This window comes from Chionomys nivalis, chromosome X (assembly GCF_950005125.1).
Source record: "Chionomys nivalis chromosome X, mChiNiv1.1, whole genome shotgun sequence".
Classification (NCBI taxonomy): Eukaryota; Metazoa; Chordata; class Mammalia; order Rodentia; family Cricetidae; genus Chionomys; species Chionomys nivalis.
Window position 1 is genome coordinate 74,332,291 of NC_080112.1, and position 17,580 is coordinate 74,349,870.

Consider the following 17,580-nt stretch of genomic DNA (forward strand, 5'->3'; position numbering starts at 1 on the left):
CCCAGCATGGAGAGGGAAGGTGGACCTAACCCTACCCGAGAAGCTATTGGCAATTAATAACTAGCTGTTGGAAAAGGAAAATTCAATTTTACCTAAGAATGTAGCTGCTGTTAAGTCAACCATGCTCCAGTAGAAGGTTACATGTCTAAGAATATTTGGGCTTTCACAAATTGGACTTGATTTTTTTTTTGTTTTAAGGACACACAATTGGGTGGATGGGGAAGTGGGGCTAAATCTAGAAGGATTTGGAGAAGGGGGTGAAAATGATCAAAGCACATATGAAAAACTCAAAGAACTACTAAAATATATATTCAAAAGAAACCTGATTCATTAAACATAGTAAACAATAATTTTAAAATTATGAACAGGAAATGAGAAAATTGCAATTTAAAAGTACAGCAAGTGTACCTATTGAAAGGTGACAAACCTTAAAATTCTATTCTAAAATTTAAGAAAAAGATCATGTATTATAAGAATTCTATTTATTTGGTATATCCAAACTGGGTTTCTTTTTTCTGTGCTAATCAAATGTTCTAGAATTAACAGTAATAGATATACAAGGTTGTATGTGTACTAAAAACAACTACAATCTACTTATCTAAGCAATGAATTTGATGGTAAATGAATTCTCCATAAATGGAATGGTTAACTTGTTTTCTTACAGCAACAATAACAAATGCTGATGAGAATGTAGGGAACTAGATCACTCTTAGATTTTTGACGGCAGTGTAAAAAGATCCAGAAATTCTGCAAAAATATTTGGAAGTTTCTTACAAACAAAAAACTAAATAAACACATACCAATGATATAACACTGCCATTGAACCCCCTTTCAGAGATTATTTTTAAAAGCTGATATCCACACAAAAACCTGTATGCAAATGTTCCTAACAACTGTATCTGTAAGAGCTCTGAGCCAGACACCACAGATGGCTTCAATAGGTGAGTGACTTTACAAGCTACGGTAGATCCACACCATGAACTGCTGCTTAGAACTGTTTTCACATGCCACCACACCAGCTCCTGGTTCCAGTTATAGAACTTCTTTGTTCTTTGGTTTATTTTTTTTTATTTTATTTATTTATTTATTTATTTATTTATTTTATTTTTTTTGGTTTTTCGAGACAGGGTTTCTCTGTGGTTTTGGAGCCTGTCCTGGAACTAGCTCTTGTAGACCAGGCTGGTCTCGAACTCCCAGAAATCCGCCTGCCTCTGCCTCCCAAGTGCTGGGATTAAAGGCGTGCGCCACCACCGCCTGGCCTATTTTTTTTTTTTTTTGAGACAGGGTTTCTATGTGTAATCCTGGCTGTCCTGGAACTCCCTATTAGACCAGGCTGGCCATGGACTCACAAGTGCCTCTGCCTCCCAAGTGCTGGGATTAAAGTCATGCGTGAGCAACCAAAACACATAAAAATGTTCCCCATTTTTAAATTGACTTTTATAACTTTTTAAAATATTTTTAAAGGTTTAATAATTTATTATATATACAGCGTTCTCCCTTCATGTATGCTTACAGATCAGAAGAGGGCACCAGATCTCAGTATAAATGGTTGTGAGCCACAACGTGGTTGCTAGGAATTGAACTCAGGATTTTTAGACACTCTTAACTGCTGAGCCATCTCTCCAGTACTGAATTTTATAACTTTATATCAGCATCCAAATTTGTGCTTTGACAGTATGTGCATTTCACACATGTACATTTTTCATACTGACTACTCTAACTGCCACCCTTTCCCATCTCCCAAATCAATGTTGTCTGCCCCATATCTTCCCAACAAATTTTTCTCACATTTATGTTTATTTGGTTTGTAGCCTATAGAGTGCAACCAGGGCCACATGTACGGCTAGGAAGCTATGTGTTAGAGCCTAGTGGTCTCACCAGTAGGTACACTACTTAAGGAAAGAACTGTTCCTTTAATCCCAGCACTTGGGAGGCAGAGACAGGCGGATCTCTGGGAGTTCAAGGCCAGCCTGGTCCAACTTGTTTTTGCCATAGTTTTATTACAAAAGAATGCAAACCAGGATATCTATCCAACACCTCCTGGCTTTCAACGTTTCACCGAATAATCGGTTATTTGGATCTTTTTTTTAAGCTTATGAGTTGAGGGGTGTTTGTTTTGTTACCTCTTTATTTTTATGGCTTTCACATCATGAATCTTGATGCCATTCATCTCCCCATCCTTTCATATCCACCCTCTTCTGCCCAACCGAAATAAAATAAGATAAAATTTACAAGAAAAAGAGGGCTGGGGAGATGGCTCAGCAGCCAAGAGCAGTAGCTGCTCTTCCAGAGGTCCTGAGTTCAATTCCCAGCAACCACATGGTGGCTCACAACCATCCATGAGATCTGGTGTCCTCTTCTAGCCTGTAGGTAGACAGGCAGGCAAAACACTGCATACATAATACATAAATAAAATCTAAAAAAAAAAAAAAGAAAAATCTCACCACGGAAGCTGTAGTAGTGTGACACAGTGAGTCACACAGTAAACCCTTTTGTCCATGTATCTTTACCTCAAGTGTTCATTGCAGTGAGTCACTGGTCTGGTTTGAGACCTCTGGTTGCTGCTACACCATCAATATTGAGCCCTCACTGGGCTTCCTCTTAGAAATCCTGCCATTGCTCTGTCGTGGAGATCCTACAGCTTTGGATCTACAAGACAGGCCCCTTCAAATGCTCCAGGGGATTATACATAGACGGAGGTGGAGGTTGGGGTGGGCCAACTCATAGCCCTGCTTCTGGACCTGGTGGTTGCAGGGTTCGTCAATCTGCCTACTCTACCCCATCCTCACCACCAAAGTGAGCTCTCCAGCACTGCCACAGGCTGTTTCATCCTATGAGCAAGGGGCAGAGGCAGATTCTCCTGCTCTCATGCCCTCAGGCATGGCTCTCCCACATCTACATCACCAGGATCATTGCCCAGGTGATACAGGGGCCACTTTCTCAAGTGCTGCAGCTAGGAAGAGCAAGGACAGCTCTCTTACTCTTATGACGTAAGGGCCAACTCTCTCCATAGGCAGTGGGGGGAAGGTAGATTCTCTCCCTTGTCCACACCACTTTATAGCAGATGAGGGGTGCGACCAGATCCCCCACATTCACATTCTCAGAGCAGCTCCCCCTCAACAGGGTCAGGTTTGTGTTTTTCACTATTGCTCCACTCACTCTACCTTGTTGTCCTCAAAGCCCTGATATTCTTTTATGTGATCCATTCTGCTGTTGACACTTTTACACTGAGCTTTTTCGAAGACTTTTAAGTTCACTTGTTATTTTGTTTCAGTATTGTATTTTTTAATCTTGATTGTTTTGGTGTTTCTGTCTTTACTAAATTTAATTTCCATATATTGATATATCCTCATTGTTTTGTTTAGCTGTTGTTTTTGTTTATGTGGACATCTATCATTTTAGTCCTGCTTTAAGTTTATTTATGTAGCTATTTATGTCCTCTCTGAATGCTTTGAAATTGTTGAACATGCTTATAATTGTCTTTTGGAATTCTGTGTCTTCAATTTCTTCTATTCTCTTTAGGGAACATTACTAAGAAACTGGTGATTTGGAGGATGACTAGATATTGGTTTAGTTCATCTGGTTTTTTGCTGTAACCTGAGCATTCAAATTTACAATGTTAGTTAGACTTTCGCATGGGGTTTTAACCCACCAGATTATAATCCCAAAGTGGGATTTAGCTTAGGGGACCCTTGAGATGGCAGAACAGATGGGTCTTTGGTGGGGACAAGGTCTCATATATAGTCTGAGTGGAGTGGCTATGGAGCAAGTGACCAGAGGCCAAGTGATAGGAGGGTCATTTACTGGGGCCAAGGCTTGGTGACGGGGGTGGATGTGGTACACAGGAACAGATGTGGAGCATGCCAAGGGCAGAGTAGGTCGGGGTGGAGTCACTTTCCCAGTCTGAGCCAGAGCAACCTTGTGAAATGGCTATGGTGCATTGAAGTGGAGACAGAACAGGTCAGGGGGCAGGGAAGGTGGGCAGTTTTTTTCAGGGCTCACAGAGAAAAGGAGGGTATGGAATGGCTGCGACATGAGCAACCAGAGGTAGATTGTGCCGGGTTTAGGCCAGGGGGAATATGCTGGGGCAGATGTAGGAAATGGGACCACAGGCAGTGATTTAACTTTTTTGATAATACAAAATTAAAGAGATGTACCAGAGATTTATGGTTCTCAAATACTAGGGGAACGCATGGAGGATAAGGAGGCAGAGGTGGTATGTATGGCTATGAAAGAACATTCAAGGAATCTGCAGTGATAAACTGTTTCTTGACCATGACGGTCATGGATTCACAAACCTACACATGTGATGAAATTATATAGAACAAACTCATCATACACATGCAAAAATGAACTAAACTTGCACACATGCATGAGTGCATATATAAATAACTAGGAAAGAAACATGGATTAGATTATTAGATTATATTAATGTCCATTTTCTGCTTGTGATATTATTTTGGAAGATGTCATTAGGGAAAACAAGGTAAAGAATACATAACTACATACGAATCCACAACTGTTTCAAAGTTAAACTTTATTAAAACTTTGAAAACTATAAGAATTATGTACAACATAAAGGTGGAAGAGTCTTAAATCTAGACATATATAATTCCTTAGAAAAAAAGTATATATTCAACTACATAAAATAATTTAAATGGCAGAAATCTCTAAGTTAAAAGGTTTATTTAGCCATACCATAGAATATTTTGTGGCTACTCAAGACTAAGCACGGGCTAGGGAGGTGGCTCAGTCAGTAGTAGAGTGCTTGCTTGCTGGCAGATGTGAGACTCTGAGCTTGATCCCAAGCTCTGGAAAGAAAGGACTTAACTCAGTTAACTTGAAGGAATTGCCCAGACACCAAATCAAGCTGCAAATACAACCCAGGTTACAAGGGTTCCTGGAATTTCCTGAAATTGGGAGCAAGAGTAGCTAAACGTCTGTAAAGTTTTCACTTGAGTAGCAGACCAGATAAAAGCTTCACGTGAAGGTTTGGCTTGTTCCGGTTTGTGCAACACGTGCTCATACTTCCATTTCCTAGAAAAGGAGCCTCAGGTAATAAGAAAACTTCACTGAGAATATTTACAAGACACACAGTTTTGCTGGTGTTGCATTCCTATGATACACCTAGTGTGTTACTGAGTTGTCTCAGCTTAAGAGGAAGATGTAAAAGGAGCGGCAGGCCGCTTCCCGCTGCTGCCCGGCTCCCTGGCTAGTTTACATGGAAACTGTATTCTTTTAAACACTGCCTGGCCCATTATCTCCAGTCCCTTATTGGCTAACTATCACATATTGATCTAATCCATTTCTAATACTTGTATTGCCACTTGACTGTGGCTTACCCGCATGAGTCTAACTAGGGTCTGTTTCGGAGAGGAGAGTGATGACGTCTTCCTGTCTCTGCTTTCTTCCTCCCACAATTCTGTTCTGTCTTCCCCACCTATGTTCTGACCTATCAGGCCAAGCAGTTTTCTTTATTAATTAACCAATGAAAGCAACAGATAGAAGACCCTCCTACATCAGGAAGAATCTAGTTTCAGTTCATGGTCACTTAGTTCCATGTTTTGTGTCAATGGTGGCATAATACATCATGGCAGAGTATTTCAAGCAGATGAGAAGAAAAGAGAAAGAGCCCGAAACCTCCAAATGCCCTTAGAGCCCATACCCCTATTAACCTAACTTCCTACCATTAGGTCCCATTCCCTGAAAGTTCTGCTATCTCCCATCAGTGCTGAAGACTATGCACCAGATCTTTTATTATGTGGGTCTGCATGGAAACTTTATGATTTAATTAGCACCTGGGGAAATCTAAGATGTGTGAGTCTGGGATGTCTTCTCTCCCTCATGTATAAAATGGGAATTAACACCAGTACCTATCTCACAGAAGTGTTAAGAATAGGGAAGATAGTTTTTTTTTTTAAAGAATTAAATAAGTTAATGCATGTCATTAGAATTTTGCCTGGTTTAACATATTAATGAAAGCTTGTCACCTATTGTCACTATTTCCATTCAAACTGTTAAGTATTTTAAGGTTTAATTTTATTTTGTGTGCATGTAAGCATATCACAAGTGTAGATGCCCTCAGAATCCAGAAGAGGGCACTGGATGGTTATGAGCCTCCTAATCTGAGTGTTTAGAACTGAACTAAGTCCTCTGCAAGAGCAGTAAGCACCCTTAACCACTGAGCCTTCCAGGCCCTAAAAGAATATTTAAGATAGTTTTCCTTGAATCAGCTCAGCTGTCCTTTCCTTAGTGCACTGTCTCACAAAGAACAGTGGCTGTAAACCACACCATGGACACCTTGAGTAAGGAGGCTAACACCCTGTAGGATGATCACTTCCTGTCGGGGCTGCCTTTCTATCTGCTTTGAGAACTGCTTTTGTGGATTTACGAGTGCCATAACAGGAAGGAAATGTGAAGCGTGCCACGGCGCTGTCAGCTGTCATGTTCCGATGTAGCGCGCCACGGCGCTCTGCGCACCACGGCGCTGTCAGCTGTCATGTTCTCAGGGTCTGGCACTCAGCCCGTTGCCGCCATTTGCTAGCGTCCCTAGTAGTAAACAACTTCTGCGCACGCTTGCTACCGGCCCAAGAGTGGTTTGAATCCACCTATCAATTGCTCACACGTCTTGCTCACGCGATCGCATCAGTGTGGGCCAAGCCAATCAAGCAATGACACATCATAGGCGGACCAGGCACTGTATATATTCCCCGCGCGGTCGGGCTCGGGGTCTTTTCACCTCCATCTTATCTTCAGTCTTCTGCGCTCCAATAAAGTACGTTCCAAGAAGAATCCTGTTGTGGTCGTCTTCTCTGCTGGCAGAGTTGCGCGTCGCAAGTCGTGCCTAAACCCCGGGACCTTGACATCTAGGCACCAGGCAAAAGACCCTCGCGTCAGTGAGAGGATTCAGAACTTGGACGTGCGGAGCGGCGGCCAGTAAGTCCTCCGAAAGTTAATTTCCTGACATGCTGGTGGGGGGAGCCAATCCACTGATCTGTGCTCTGGCCTTTTTCTTGCGTTCATCGCTGTTCCTTCTTACGCTGTCATAAGCCAGGACGGGAGTGTGTCCACTGGGACCTGTCAAAGCGAAAGTAAGTCCGGCGTAGATAGGTCGGCATTTCCTCCCCATGTATAAGTTGTACATAGGTAAGCACACAGCATGTGGAATGCTGCCTCCAGTTCGGCGAATGTGAGCTCATTTTTGTGTCCGCTCCAGCGACTACTGAGAACCCGAGACCTGAAAGTCTCGGACGGAACTTTGAGGAAGTTCTTGGAGGACGTGTATCAAGTAGCTCCTTGGTTCGCTGGTTCGGGGGACATTAACCTTCCCTGCTGGGAGAAATTGGGTAGAGATCTTGAGGCAGCCAAAGAACGGGGCATACTCCGACGGGGGACATTTCCCCTATGGAAATTAGTGAGGGCTTGTCTGAAGGAAGTTAAGTGCGTTGAGGCATTGAAGGAAGGCCGCAGAGCACTCTCTGCCTACCAGGACAGCATGTCAGAGTCAGAATCAAAAGGAAAGGGAGGACCTAAAAGGAAAGAAACCAAGGAGAGCGACAATAGCTCTCGGAACGGAGAAAAGGAATTCCAGAATAGCGCAACCCCAGAAAAGAAAAGTATATATCCACCTTTGGATGAGTTTGCTAATTTTTCAATTGACCAATCTTCAGATGAGGAGGATTGGCTGGATGAGGAGGAGGAGCAAGACTTAGAGGAAGCAGCGGCACAGTGCGAGAGGGAGTGGTATAGTCCAAAATATACTAAGCCTCCGCCCTACAATGTTTGTTGTAGACCAACGGCGCCTTCAGCGGCGTCTGCTTCCTTTATCAAGCATAGTACCTGGAACAAATTGGCCAGCGCTTACCCTGTTTTTCAGGACCCCAATACTGGACAGAGATATCACGAGCCAATAGGATATAAACAACTAAGGGATTTGGCGGAGGCTACACGGACTTACAGAGTATCAGCCAGCTTTACTCTAGGGTCGGTGGAGCGTTTAGGGCAATCAGCTATGACCCCCGCTGATTGCATGAGCACAGTGAAAGCATGTGTTCCTTTAGGACAGTACCTGGATTTTAAATCTATATATACTGATCTTGCCATCGCACAGGCCCGCACTAATGCGACTAATGGCAATGCCGCTTGGACGGCTGATATGTTGCTAGGACAAGAGCAATGGATTAATAACCAGACAGTTTTTCCAATACAAGTATATCAGCAGATTAATGAAATGGCCATTAGGGCCTGGAAGTCTTTGCCCAATAGAGGGCAAGTGTCTGGCAACTTGACTAAGGTTATTCAGGGGCCAACAGAGCCGTTTTCGGACTTCGTGGCTCGTATGATAGAAGCTGCAGGAAGAATTTTTGGAGACGCAGATCAATCTATGCCCTTGATCGAACAGCTTATATTTGAGCAATGCACTAAAGATTGCCGGAGGGCTATTACGCCCTGGAAGGGGAAGGGCCTTCAGGCTTGGATGAAAGCATGTAGAGAAATTGGAGGGCCATTATCCAATGCAGGTTTAGCGGCCGCAGTACTAGCTGCTGCCAGGACCACAGGGGGAAAGAATGGAGCATGCTTTAAATGTGGAAAACCTGGACACGTGCGAAAGAATTGCCCAAATGGAAGCCAGAGAATTGGTGAGGGAGGCCGTCAACCAGGCTTATGCCCTCGATGTAAAAAGAGGAAACACTGGGCCAATGAATGCAGATCAGTCAAGGACATTAATGGGCGACCCATAACAACACCACCTGGGTCAAAAAATGGCAAACGGGGCCCTCGTCCCCAGGGCCCTCAAATGTATGGGGCATTGCAGGGTCAGACAGAACATCAGACAGAACATTTCCCACAGAAGCCAGAAGAGCAACCTCAGGCTCTGCAGGGTTAGACATCTGTGCCACCACCCGGATGGTACTAACCCCTCAAATGGGGGTGCAACCCCTTGAATCTGACTTCCGAGGTCCCTTACCAAAGGACACGGTCGGCCTCTTGTTGGGACGGTCCTCCTCAGCCTTGAGGGGATTGATGGTGACTCCGGGAGTCATAGACCCAGATTATACAGGAGTAGTTAAAGTCATGTGTGCATCCCCTCGAGGAATCTCAGTTATCTCGCCAGGGGATCGCATAGCCCAGTTATTAATATTGCCAAGTTTACACAACAAATTTCCTGCCAAAGAGACCATTAGAGGAGAAAAGGGGTTCGGATCCACAGGTGTAGATATGGTGTATCTGTCCCTGGAACTCGATGAACGACCCATGCTAGGCCTAAAGATAGAAGAAAAACACTTCAAAGGCCTTTTGGATACTGGGGCAGATCGCAGAATCATCAGAAAGGAGGAGTGGCCAGCTCGCTGGCCCCTACAGTCTTCCTCACAACTCTTGCAGGGGCTGGGGTACGCAAATGCACCAGAAGTCAGTGCCAAAGAGTTGGTTTGGGTTTGTGAGGAAGGACAGACCGGTAGAATACAGCCCTCTGTGCTCAGTCTACCAGTCTCTCTGTGGGGCCAGGACGTATTGAGGCAGATGAAAATGAGGCTTACTACTGACTATTCTGAGACCAGTCAGTGCCTTATGCTTGATGCAGGTTATGTCCCAGGGAAAGGACTTGGAAAGAACCTCCAGGGAATTACATGCCCCCTGGAGCCTGTAGGAAATCAGGGGAAAAAGGGGCTGGGTTTTTCATAAGGGCCACTGAGGATGCCATTCGTATACCCTGGACCACAAACACCCCGGTCTGGGTCCCTCAGTGGCCCCTTTCCAAAGAAAAATTAGAAGCCGCCTACTCGCTGGTCCAGGAGCAACTCTCCCTGGAACATTTAGAAGTTTCCCATTCTCCCTGGAATACTCCTATTTTTGTTATTAAAAAGAAGTCAGGCAAATGGAGGCTCTTACATGACCTTCGTGCTGTTAATCAACAAATGCAACTGTTAGGATCAGTACAGCGCGGCCTACCTTTACTCTCTAGCATTCCTAAGGACTGGCCAACAATTATTATTGACATTAAGGACTGTTTCTTTTCCATCCCGCTAGTGAGGGAGGACTGTAAGCGTTTTGCCTTTACCATTCCATCTGTCAATCATGAAGAACCTGACAAGAGATTTCAATGGAGAGTTCTACCTCAAGGAATGGCCAACAGTCCTACCATGTGTCAGTTATATGTCCAATTAGCACTTGAGCCCATTCGAAAGGCTTACCCTATTGTTAGGATGTGCCATTATATGGATGACATTTTGATAGCAGCTCCATGCAATGATATGTTAGAAACAGTATTTGCCAGTACAGCAGAAGCCCTTAAGGCCAGAGGGTTGTTAATAGCCCCTGAGAAGGTTCAGAGAGATCTCGTGGGCCATTTTTTGGGAGCTGTTATATGTCCAAAGTATACACGCCCTGAAAAGGTACAGCTAAGAATGGATGCCTTAAGGACATTAAATGATTTTCAACGTCTCCTGGGAGACATAAACTGGCTTAGTCCGTATCTCAAAATAACCACTGCAGAACTCCGGCCGTTGTTTAAAATATTAGAAGGAGATTCCAGAGTTACCTCTCCCAGATATCTAACTGAGGAAGCTAGGTTGGCCCTCAGAAAGGTGGAAAAGACTATTAAAGAGGCACAATTACAACGCATTGACTACAACAAACCCTTATCATTGTGTATCTTGCCAACTGAAGAAACCCCTACTGCAGTACTCTGGCAGGAGGGACCCTTGTTGTGGATCCATGCCCATGCCTCCATCCCTAAGGTTATTCAATATTATCCTGCTGCAGTCGCTACGATTGCTATGATAGGCATAAAATTGTCTTTGACATATTTCGCTATACAACCTCAATTGCTTATACAGCCATATAATCCTAAACAGATTCAAATTTTATGTGCCACCGTAGATGACTGGGCCGTGTTGATTACCACCTTTAATGGCAGATTTGATAATCACTATCCATCAGATAAATTGTTACAATTTATTACACACCATCCAGTGGTTTTTCCTAAAATAACAGCCTCACATCCACTGGAAGCGGCGGTTACGGTTTTTACTGATGGTTCCAGCACAGGCAAAGGAGCTTATGTGATCCTGGGAGGAGAGACAGTGACGAAGTGTTTTCAGTCCGACAGACCGCAAATAGTTGAGTGTCAAATGGTGTTGGAGGTGTTTCGCACCTTCCCAGGACCCTTGAACATCTATTCGGATTCTCTTTATGTAGTTAATGCGGTCCGCTGTCTAGAGGCCTCAGCAATAATATCAACTACTAGTCCTGTATCCTGTGTTTTCCTGGCTCTTCATCAAGAGATTAGGAGCAGGAAATATCCCTTCTATATTACCCATATTAGAGCTCATTCCCTTTTGCCTGGCCCTTTGGCAGATGCTAATGCGCAAGCTAATGCTGCAACAAAAGCTTTTCCATCTTTAATTATGGACCCCTTAGCAGCCGCAAAGCAGTTCCATCAATTATATCATGTGTCTGCTAAAGTCTTGAGATTAAAATTTGGCATAACCAGACAAAATGCCAGGGAAATAGTTAAGGCTTGTGAAGCATGTTTCCTTTCATCATCCTCCCCATGTTGGAGTCAACCCTAGGGTTCTTAAGCCCGGGGATCTTTGGCAGATGGACGTCACCCATGTGCCCACCTTTGGGCACCTTCGATATGTTCATGTATCAGTAGATACTTGTTCAGGGGTCATTCATGCCACACCCCTGACTGGTGAGAAGGTCACCAATGTGGTAACACATTGTTTGGAGGCTTGGGCCGCTTGGGGCGAGCCCAGGCATTTAAAAATGGACAATGGCCCGGCTTATACATCCAGAACATTTAAAGGTTTCTGTGAACGCATGGGTGTTCAACATCATACTGGCCTGCCGTACAACCCACAAGGACAAGGAATAGTTGAGAGAGCTAATAGCTCCCTGAAGGAACTTTTACAAAAACAAAAAGGAGGAATAGGCCATAGCCTACTACCAAGGAATGCTATATCCTTGGCAACATTTACCTTGAATTTTTTAACCTTGGACGATAAGGATCGCTCACCTGCTGATAAACATGCAAGCATGAGCGCCATAGAATCCACCATAGTAAAGTGGAAAGATGTGCTAAAAAATAAATGGAGTGGACCGGATCTGGTGATTGCCAGATCCAGGGGAGCTGTTTGTGTTTTCCCACAGGATCAGGAGGACCCAATCTGGGTGCCAGTAAGACTGACCAGAGAATTGAAGATCGCTGCAAAGGATGAAGACAACCCAGTGGATGCTGATCATCCTGCTGTGGATGACTCAAACAGATGCGAAGAAGATGACACTCTGGGCGGTGACGAGGGCATGGAACGAGTCTGAACGAATTGGACGATACCTGGCGGGGAATTGGTCGCAAGAGACGGAACTGCTACTTCAACAGCAGCTGTTCCAAATCACCATTTTGAATAGCACCTACGTGCAGCCTCTCACTCTTGGAGTTTTCTGACTGGCTTTACTCTGCCTTTTCTTATTTCAAAGAGTGAGTGGGTGTGGGAATTTTCAGTGCCCTGTGCTGCCTTGGTGTGGTCATATGCTTATGGCTCCTTTGCCGATTTAGGACACACCTGCGCAGGGACAAAGCAATTATGGTACAGGCTCTTGTTGCCCTTGAACAAGGAGTCTCCCCCCAGGTCTGGCTAAGCAGCCTTAAAGATGGCCTCTGAGCAAGATGCAGCCTCAGCACCTCCAGTCTTAGGACATTGCACAGAGATAGGTGCGTCTTTGCTGATGGCCTCTGAGCAAGATGCAGCCTCAGCACCTCCAGTCTTAGGACATTGCACGGAGATAGGTGCATCTTTGCTGATGGCCTCTGAGCAAGATGCAGCCTCAGCACCTCCAGCCTTAGGGCATTGCACGGAAATAGGTGCATCTTTGCTCCCCTCTTCTCTGTCCCTTTTACCAGGTCTAACAGTCCTTGCACCTCGTTGACCTTGTTGTCCTTGCACTCGAGAGGATGTTGGACTAGGGTACTCTTGCACCCTTGATCGTGAGGAAAGTCATGAAATTCCCCGCTAGATCGGGTGTTCTGTTTTAAAACAAAAAAGGGGGAGATGTAGCGCGCCATGGCGCTCTGCGCACCACGGCGCTGTCAGCTGTCATGTTCTCAGGGTCTGGCACTAAGCCCGTTGCCGCCATTTGCTAGTGTCCCTAGTAGTAAACAACTTCTGCGCACGCTCGCTACCGGCCCAAGAGTGGTTTGAATCCACCTATCAATTGCTCACACGTCTTGCTCACGCGATCGCATCAGTGTGGGCTGAGCCAATCAAGCAATGACACATCATAGGCGGACCAGGCACTGTATATATTCCCCGCGCGGTCGGGCTTAGGGTCTTTTCGCCTCCATCTTATCTTCAGTCTTCTGCGCTCCAATAAAGTACGTTCCAAGAAGAATCCTGTTGTGGTCGTCTTCTCTGCCGGCAGAGTTGCGTGCCGCAGAAATGTCTCCTAGGAATCTATCCCCAGCTTCCTGACTGAACATGGTGATGCACACCTATGATCCTAGCATCTGAGTGACTGAGGCAGGAAAGATTTGCAAATTCCAGACCAGTTTGTACTACATAGTAACTTCCAGGCCAGCCTGGGCTACAGAGTAAGAACTATCAAAAGAAATCAAGCAAGGGAAATAAACAGTCTAACAAACAAAGAAACCATAAACTTCTTAAACAGAGGAAATTGATGGTTGTGGAGAGCCCAGCATAAATTAAGCTTACAGCTTTAAAAATTTCCCTCTATTCCTGATCCTTGGGCAAGAATAACTCCACCCTCTTGAGTATTATGAGATGAACAGGATGCTTCCAGGGATATCATTGGACAAAGTTCCTGTATAGCATGTCTGATTCTCCTCCACAATTCAAAATGTCTTAAAACCAGGATGGTAGGCCAGGCGGTGGTGGCGCACGCCTTTAATCCCAGCACTCGGGAGGCAGAGGCAGGCGGATCTCTGTGAGTTCGAGACCAGCCTGGTCTACAAGAGCTAGTTCCAGGACAGGCTCCAAAACCACAGAGAAACCCTGTCTCGAAAAACCAAAAAAAAAAACAAAAAAAACTCAGGATGGTTTCTCGCCTTTTGGCCTTGTTAAGCCCTGCTGTTACCAGGTAACTATGGCTCTCTTGGGCTTGGAGCCCTTGGGTCCTCCTACTCTGTGTCTGAGGAATCACTGAGCAGCCTAAACCTTCTCAACCCTCTTTGAATTCCTGGAATGCTAGGAATAACAGACCCTTGGGTCTCACTTATCTGCCTCACTCCTGAGAACTTTGGCATCGTCTATTCCTCCAACTTTTGCACTTAGTGCAAAATTTTAAAGGCTTCTAAATTGTGCCCACCTTTGTAGTCAGATCTGCCCAAATATCCCTTAGATATCAGTACAAATAGCAGCTTCCCGCCTGATATTTTATGGGACCTTTGCAACATTCTGCCAGCGATACAACAGATGGAAGGAGGTATTACCCTTTTTCACTCTTTCGCTCTCCCCCTCCCAATAAACCTCTTGCACTAACTGTTGCATGTGGCATGTTTGCTTAGTGGCATACCTTGGCAAGGTCCGTGAAAGGTATTCACTTCACACTACGACCCTAGCCACCTCTTTCACCTGCAACAAATCTACTTTCTCACTCACTGGCAGCTTCTCAATATAGTCTCTGGCAGGGCTACCCACCTCTGACCATGCCGCTGGACGTGAGGCTTCATTTCTCAAGCAGTCCTCTCCTCGTCTTCTGGCTTTTTTTGAAGTCCTGGTACCAGGCTACTGTGTCTCTTTCAGGCTCAAAGCACTTGGCCCCAGTTCTTGTGTGAGGACACAGGGAACAGCCTGCACTTACTTAATCTGATCCTCTCTGAATTCCTGGGATGCTCTGTAAACCAGTTTGACCTCAAACTCAGAGATCCTCCTGCCTCTGCCTCCTGAGTACTTGGATTAAAGGCCTGTGCCACCACTGCCCAGCTTGGCTTCCTTTCTTTTGAAGGAATGAAATAAACATGAAGTTGGGTAAACTGAGGGAAGGGGACCTAGGAGGAGTTGGGAAAGAAGAAAAACATGATCAAAATATATTGAATAAAAAATTTTTAACTATCCTACCTCAAACTTGTACAGCAAGCAGTAGCATCGGAGCTGAGTAGAGCTGGTCAGGATGATCACGGACATGCAGCCCGCCACCTTCACCAACATGCTGGGCGTGTTGCTTTTCTTGCTTGTGGCTCTCTATTACTATGTAGCTGTCAACAATTCCAAGAAACAGGAATGAAAGTAGCGTTTTCTCCACGCCAGGCTTCCAGGACATAGTCTGAGGCAAGATGGAGAGTGTGCGGGGCCTTCACACTTCACTGCATCCCTCCTACCCATCGCAGCATACAAAGCAACTACACCTGGATTTTTCCAAACAACTTTTATTTCCTCAAAGTCTTCCTTAGCCCTATGGAACAAGAAGCTGCCACTGAATAGGGCCCAGTATAGGGGCTGCTTTCTTTTCTATTCCCTCTCCCAATACAAATATATATATATATATATATATATTTTGTGTTAAAAAAATTTAACTAAAAGAGGAAAATGACCCAAAAAATAAGACCTAGAGATATAGCTGATTGCTCAGCAGTAGCCAATTTGCCTACCATGTGCAAGGCTCTGTATTCAAGCTCTAGTACTAGAAGTTTTCAATTAAAAATCGAAAATAAGAAAAGGGATACAATAAAAAGTATCCCTTCTAACAATCTCCCATTTCCTTTGTTCCTACTTAGCCACTCACACAAAGTTAACCAGTTTCTGTAGACCTCAAGTACAAATAATTATGTTTAAGAGAAGCAATAATCCGCCAAATATACAACATTCAATCAACATACACTTTAGCAAACACTCCCTATTCACTTAAGGGTATATAAAACATTTCCTCATTCATATCTTAATGGGTGCTTTGATAAACATTTGAGTTTTGCTATTAAAACAATGCTGTAGTGAATGACTTGGTATACATGTTTTGCAAATATATACAAACACTGGCATTTCTTTGATACATTTTTGGAACTATTGGGTTACAACCTATTTGCAGTCAAAATTTCAAACTGCTTTCATTGCCTTCATTAAACATACCAAATTATACTATTATACCTAACAGGTTTCCTCTCAGAGCCCTGATGACAGTACTTTTTCAAACGTTTTGTCATTAAAATCAGTGAAATAATAGTTACATGTCTTTTAAGTTTTTACTTTTGGGTTTTCAGTTTGTAATAGCCATTCGCAAACATGTTTTGATGCTTCTTCCCCCAGCTTCTGGCTAAAATACCTAAGAATGACCAGAAAAGGAGAAGGTTTGCACCAACTCTGCAAAGTAAAAGTGATAAGGACTTCAGTGCCAGAATGTGTGAAACATCTTCATTAACTCTAAAATAAAGCACATGCTCATATGCAAGCAGGTTCTCATTCTCTCTCTCCTCCCTGCCCGCCGTCCTCCATCTCCCTCCTATATTTTTCCCTCAGGACATTCTCAATGATTCTGTATAGTATTATAAGACATATTTGACAAGTGAAAATGCCATGGCTCAGAAAGCTGAAACCATCTGCTCATCTACAGACAGATCTTATCCTAAGAGTCAGAGCTAGGGGCTAGAATGATGGCTCAGAGGTTAACCACACTTGCTACACTTACAGAAGACCAAGGTTCAGTTGGCAGCACCTACATGGCAGCCTATATCCATCTGTACCCCCAGGTCCAGGGGATCCAGCACCCTTTCCTGGCCTCCTTGGGCATGTGCATGGGCACTCAAACACATAAAATAAATACATCCCATTCTTTTTAAAAAAAATGGCAGAACTGAGGTTCAAACATAGGTCTGCATACTACAAAGTGATACTATTTGCAATAACACACATTTAATCCCTTTCTATTTTTACTCTTGGTACAGGGACAGAATTTTAACAATCAGAAAAATTGTCACTCCCTCAGATTTTGAGTACTGACTTCTGAGAAAAGTCCAAAATGCCTTTCTTTCATCTACCCCTTCACAGCTACAGTATTTTCCCCTATATCCATAGAAAACTAGAACTTGCAAAGTTCTAGTGTATGTACAAAATGGTGAAAAGATGGAGAAGTGAAACGAGGGCTGCATTTGGTGGTCACTGGAGAAGACTATGCATAAGTGGGGTTAATATCAAGCCTTTAAAGTAGTCAGGGATTGGCCAAGGGTTTTCATTAGAAGAGCTCAATGGTGTAGAGACTGTTAGTCCTTCACTGTGGAGAAACTGAAGCCTGAAGAAGTTAACTTACTTGCTCAAATCAGCAAAATCATAGGTGGAACTCGGCTATTTCTGGGAAGGATTATTTGCTCACAGACTGAGTGAAAAGACTGTGGCACGGCAGCTCATTTGCAGTTTATATCAATGGCTGTGCCTTTCCTTATGCCATTGTTTCAAATTGCAAAGCATTTCCTTTGGTGACTTCAGAGACTCCCAGATCACTTGAGAAGAATTTGAGATTTGGAGGGAGTCCAGAATACCTAAGACTAGAAGTGAAAACAAAACTTGTTTGCTTAAGATATGGTACTAGGCTGGGTGGTGGTGGTGCATGGCTTTAATCCCAGCACTCGGG

The 17,580-nt window shown here is 44.1% G+C and overlaps 1 protein-coding gene across 1 annotated transcript; it reads left to right on the top strand.

Moving 5' to 3' along the window:
* Positions 1 to 15,132: 15,132 nt before the first annotated feature.
* LOC130868208 (dolichyl-diphosphooligosaccharide--protein glycosyltransferase subunit 4-like) lies at positions 15,133 to 15,246 on the top strand. The gene has a single exon (XM_057760461.1). The coding sequence runs from the start codon at positions 15,133 to 15,135 to the stop codon at positions 15,244 to 15,246; it is 114 nt and encodes a 37-aa protein (XP_057616444.1).
* The last annotated feature ends 2,334 nt before the right edge of the window (positions 15,247 to 17,580 follow it).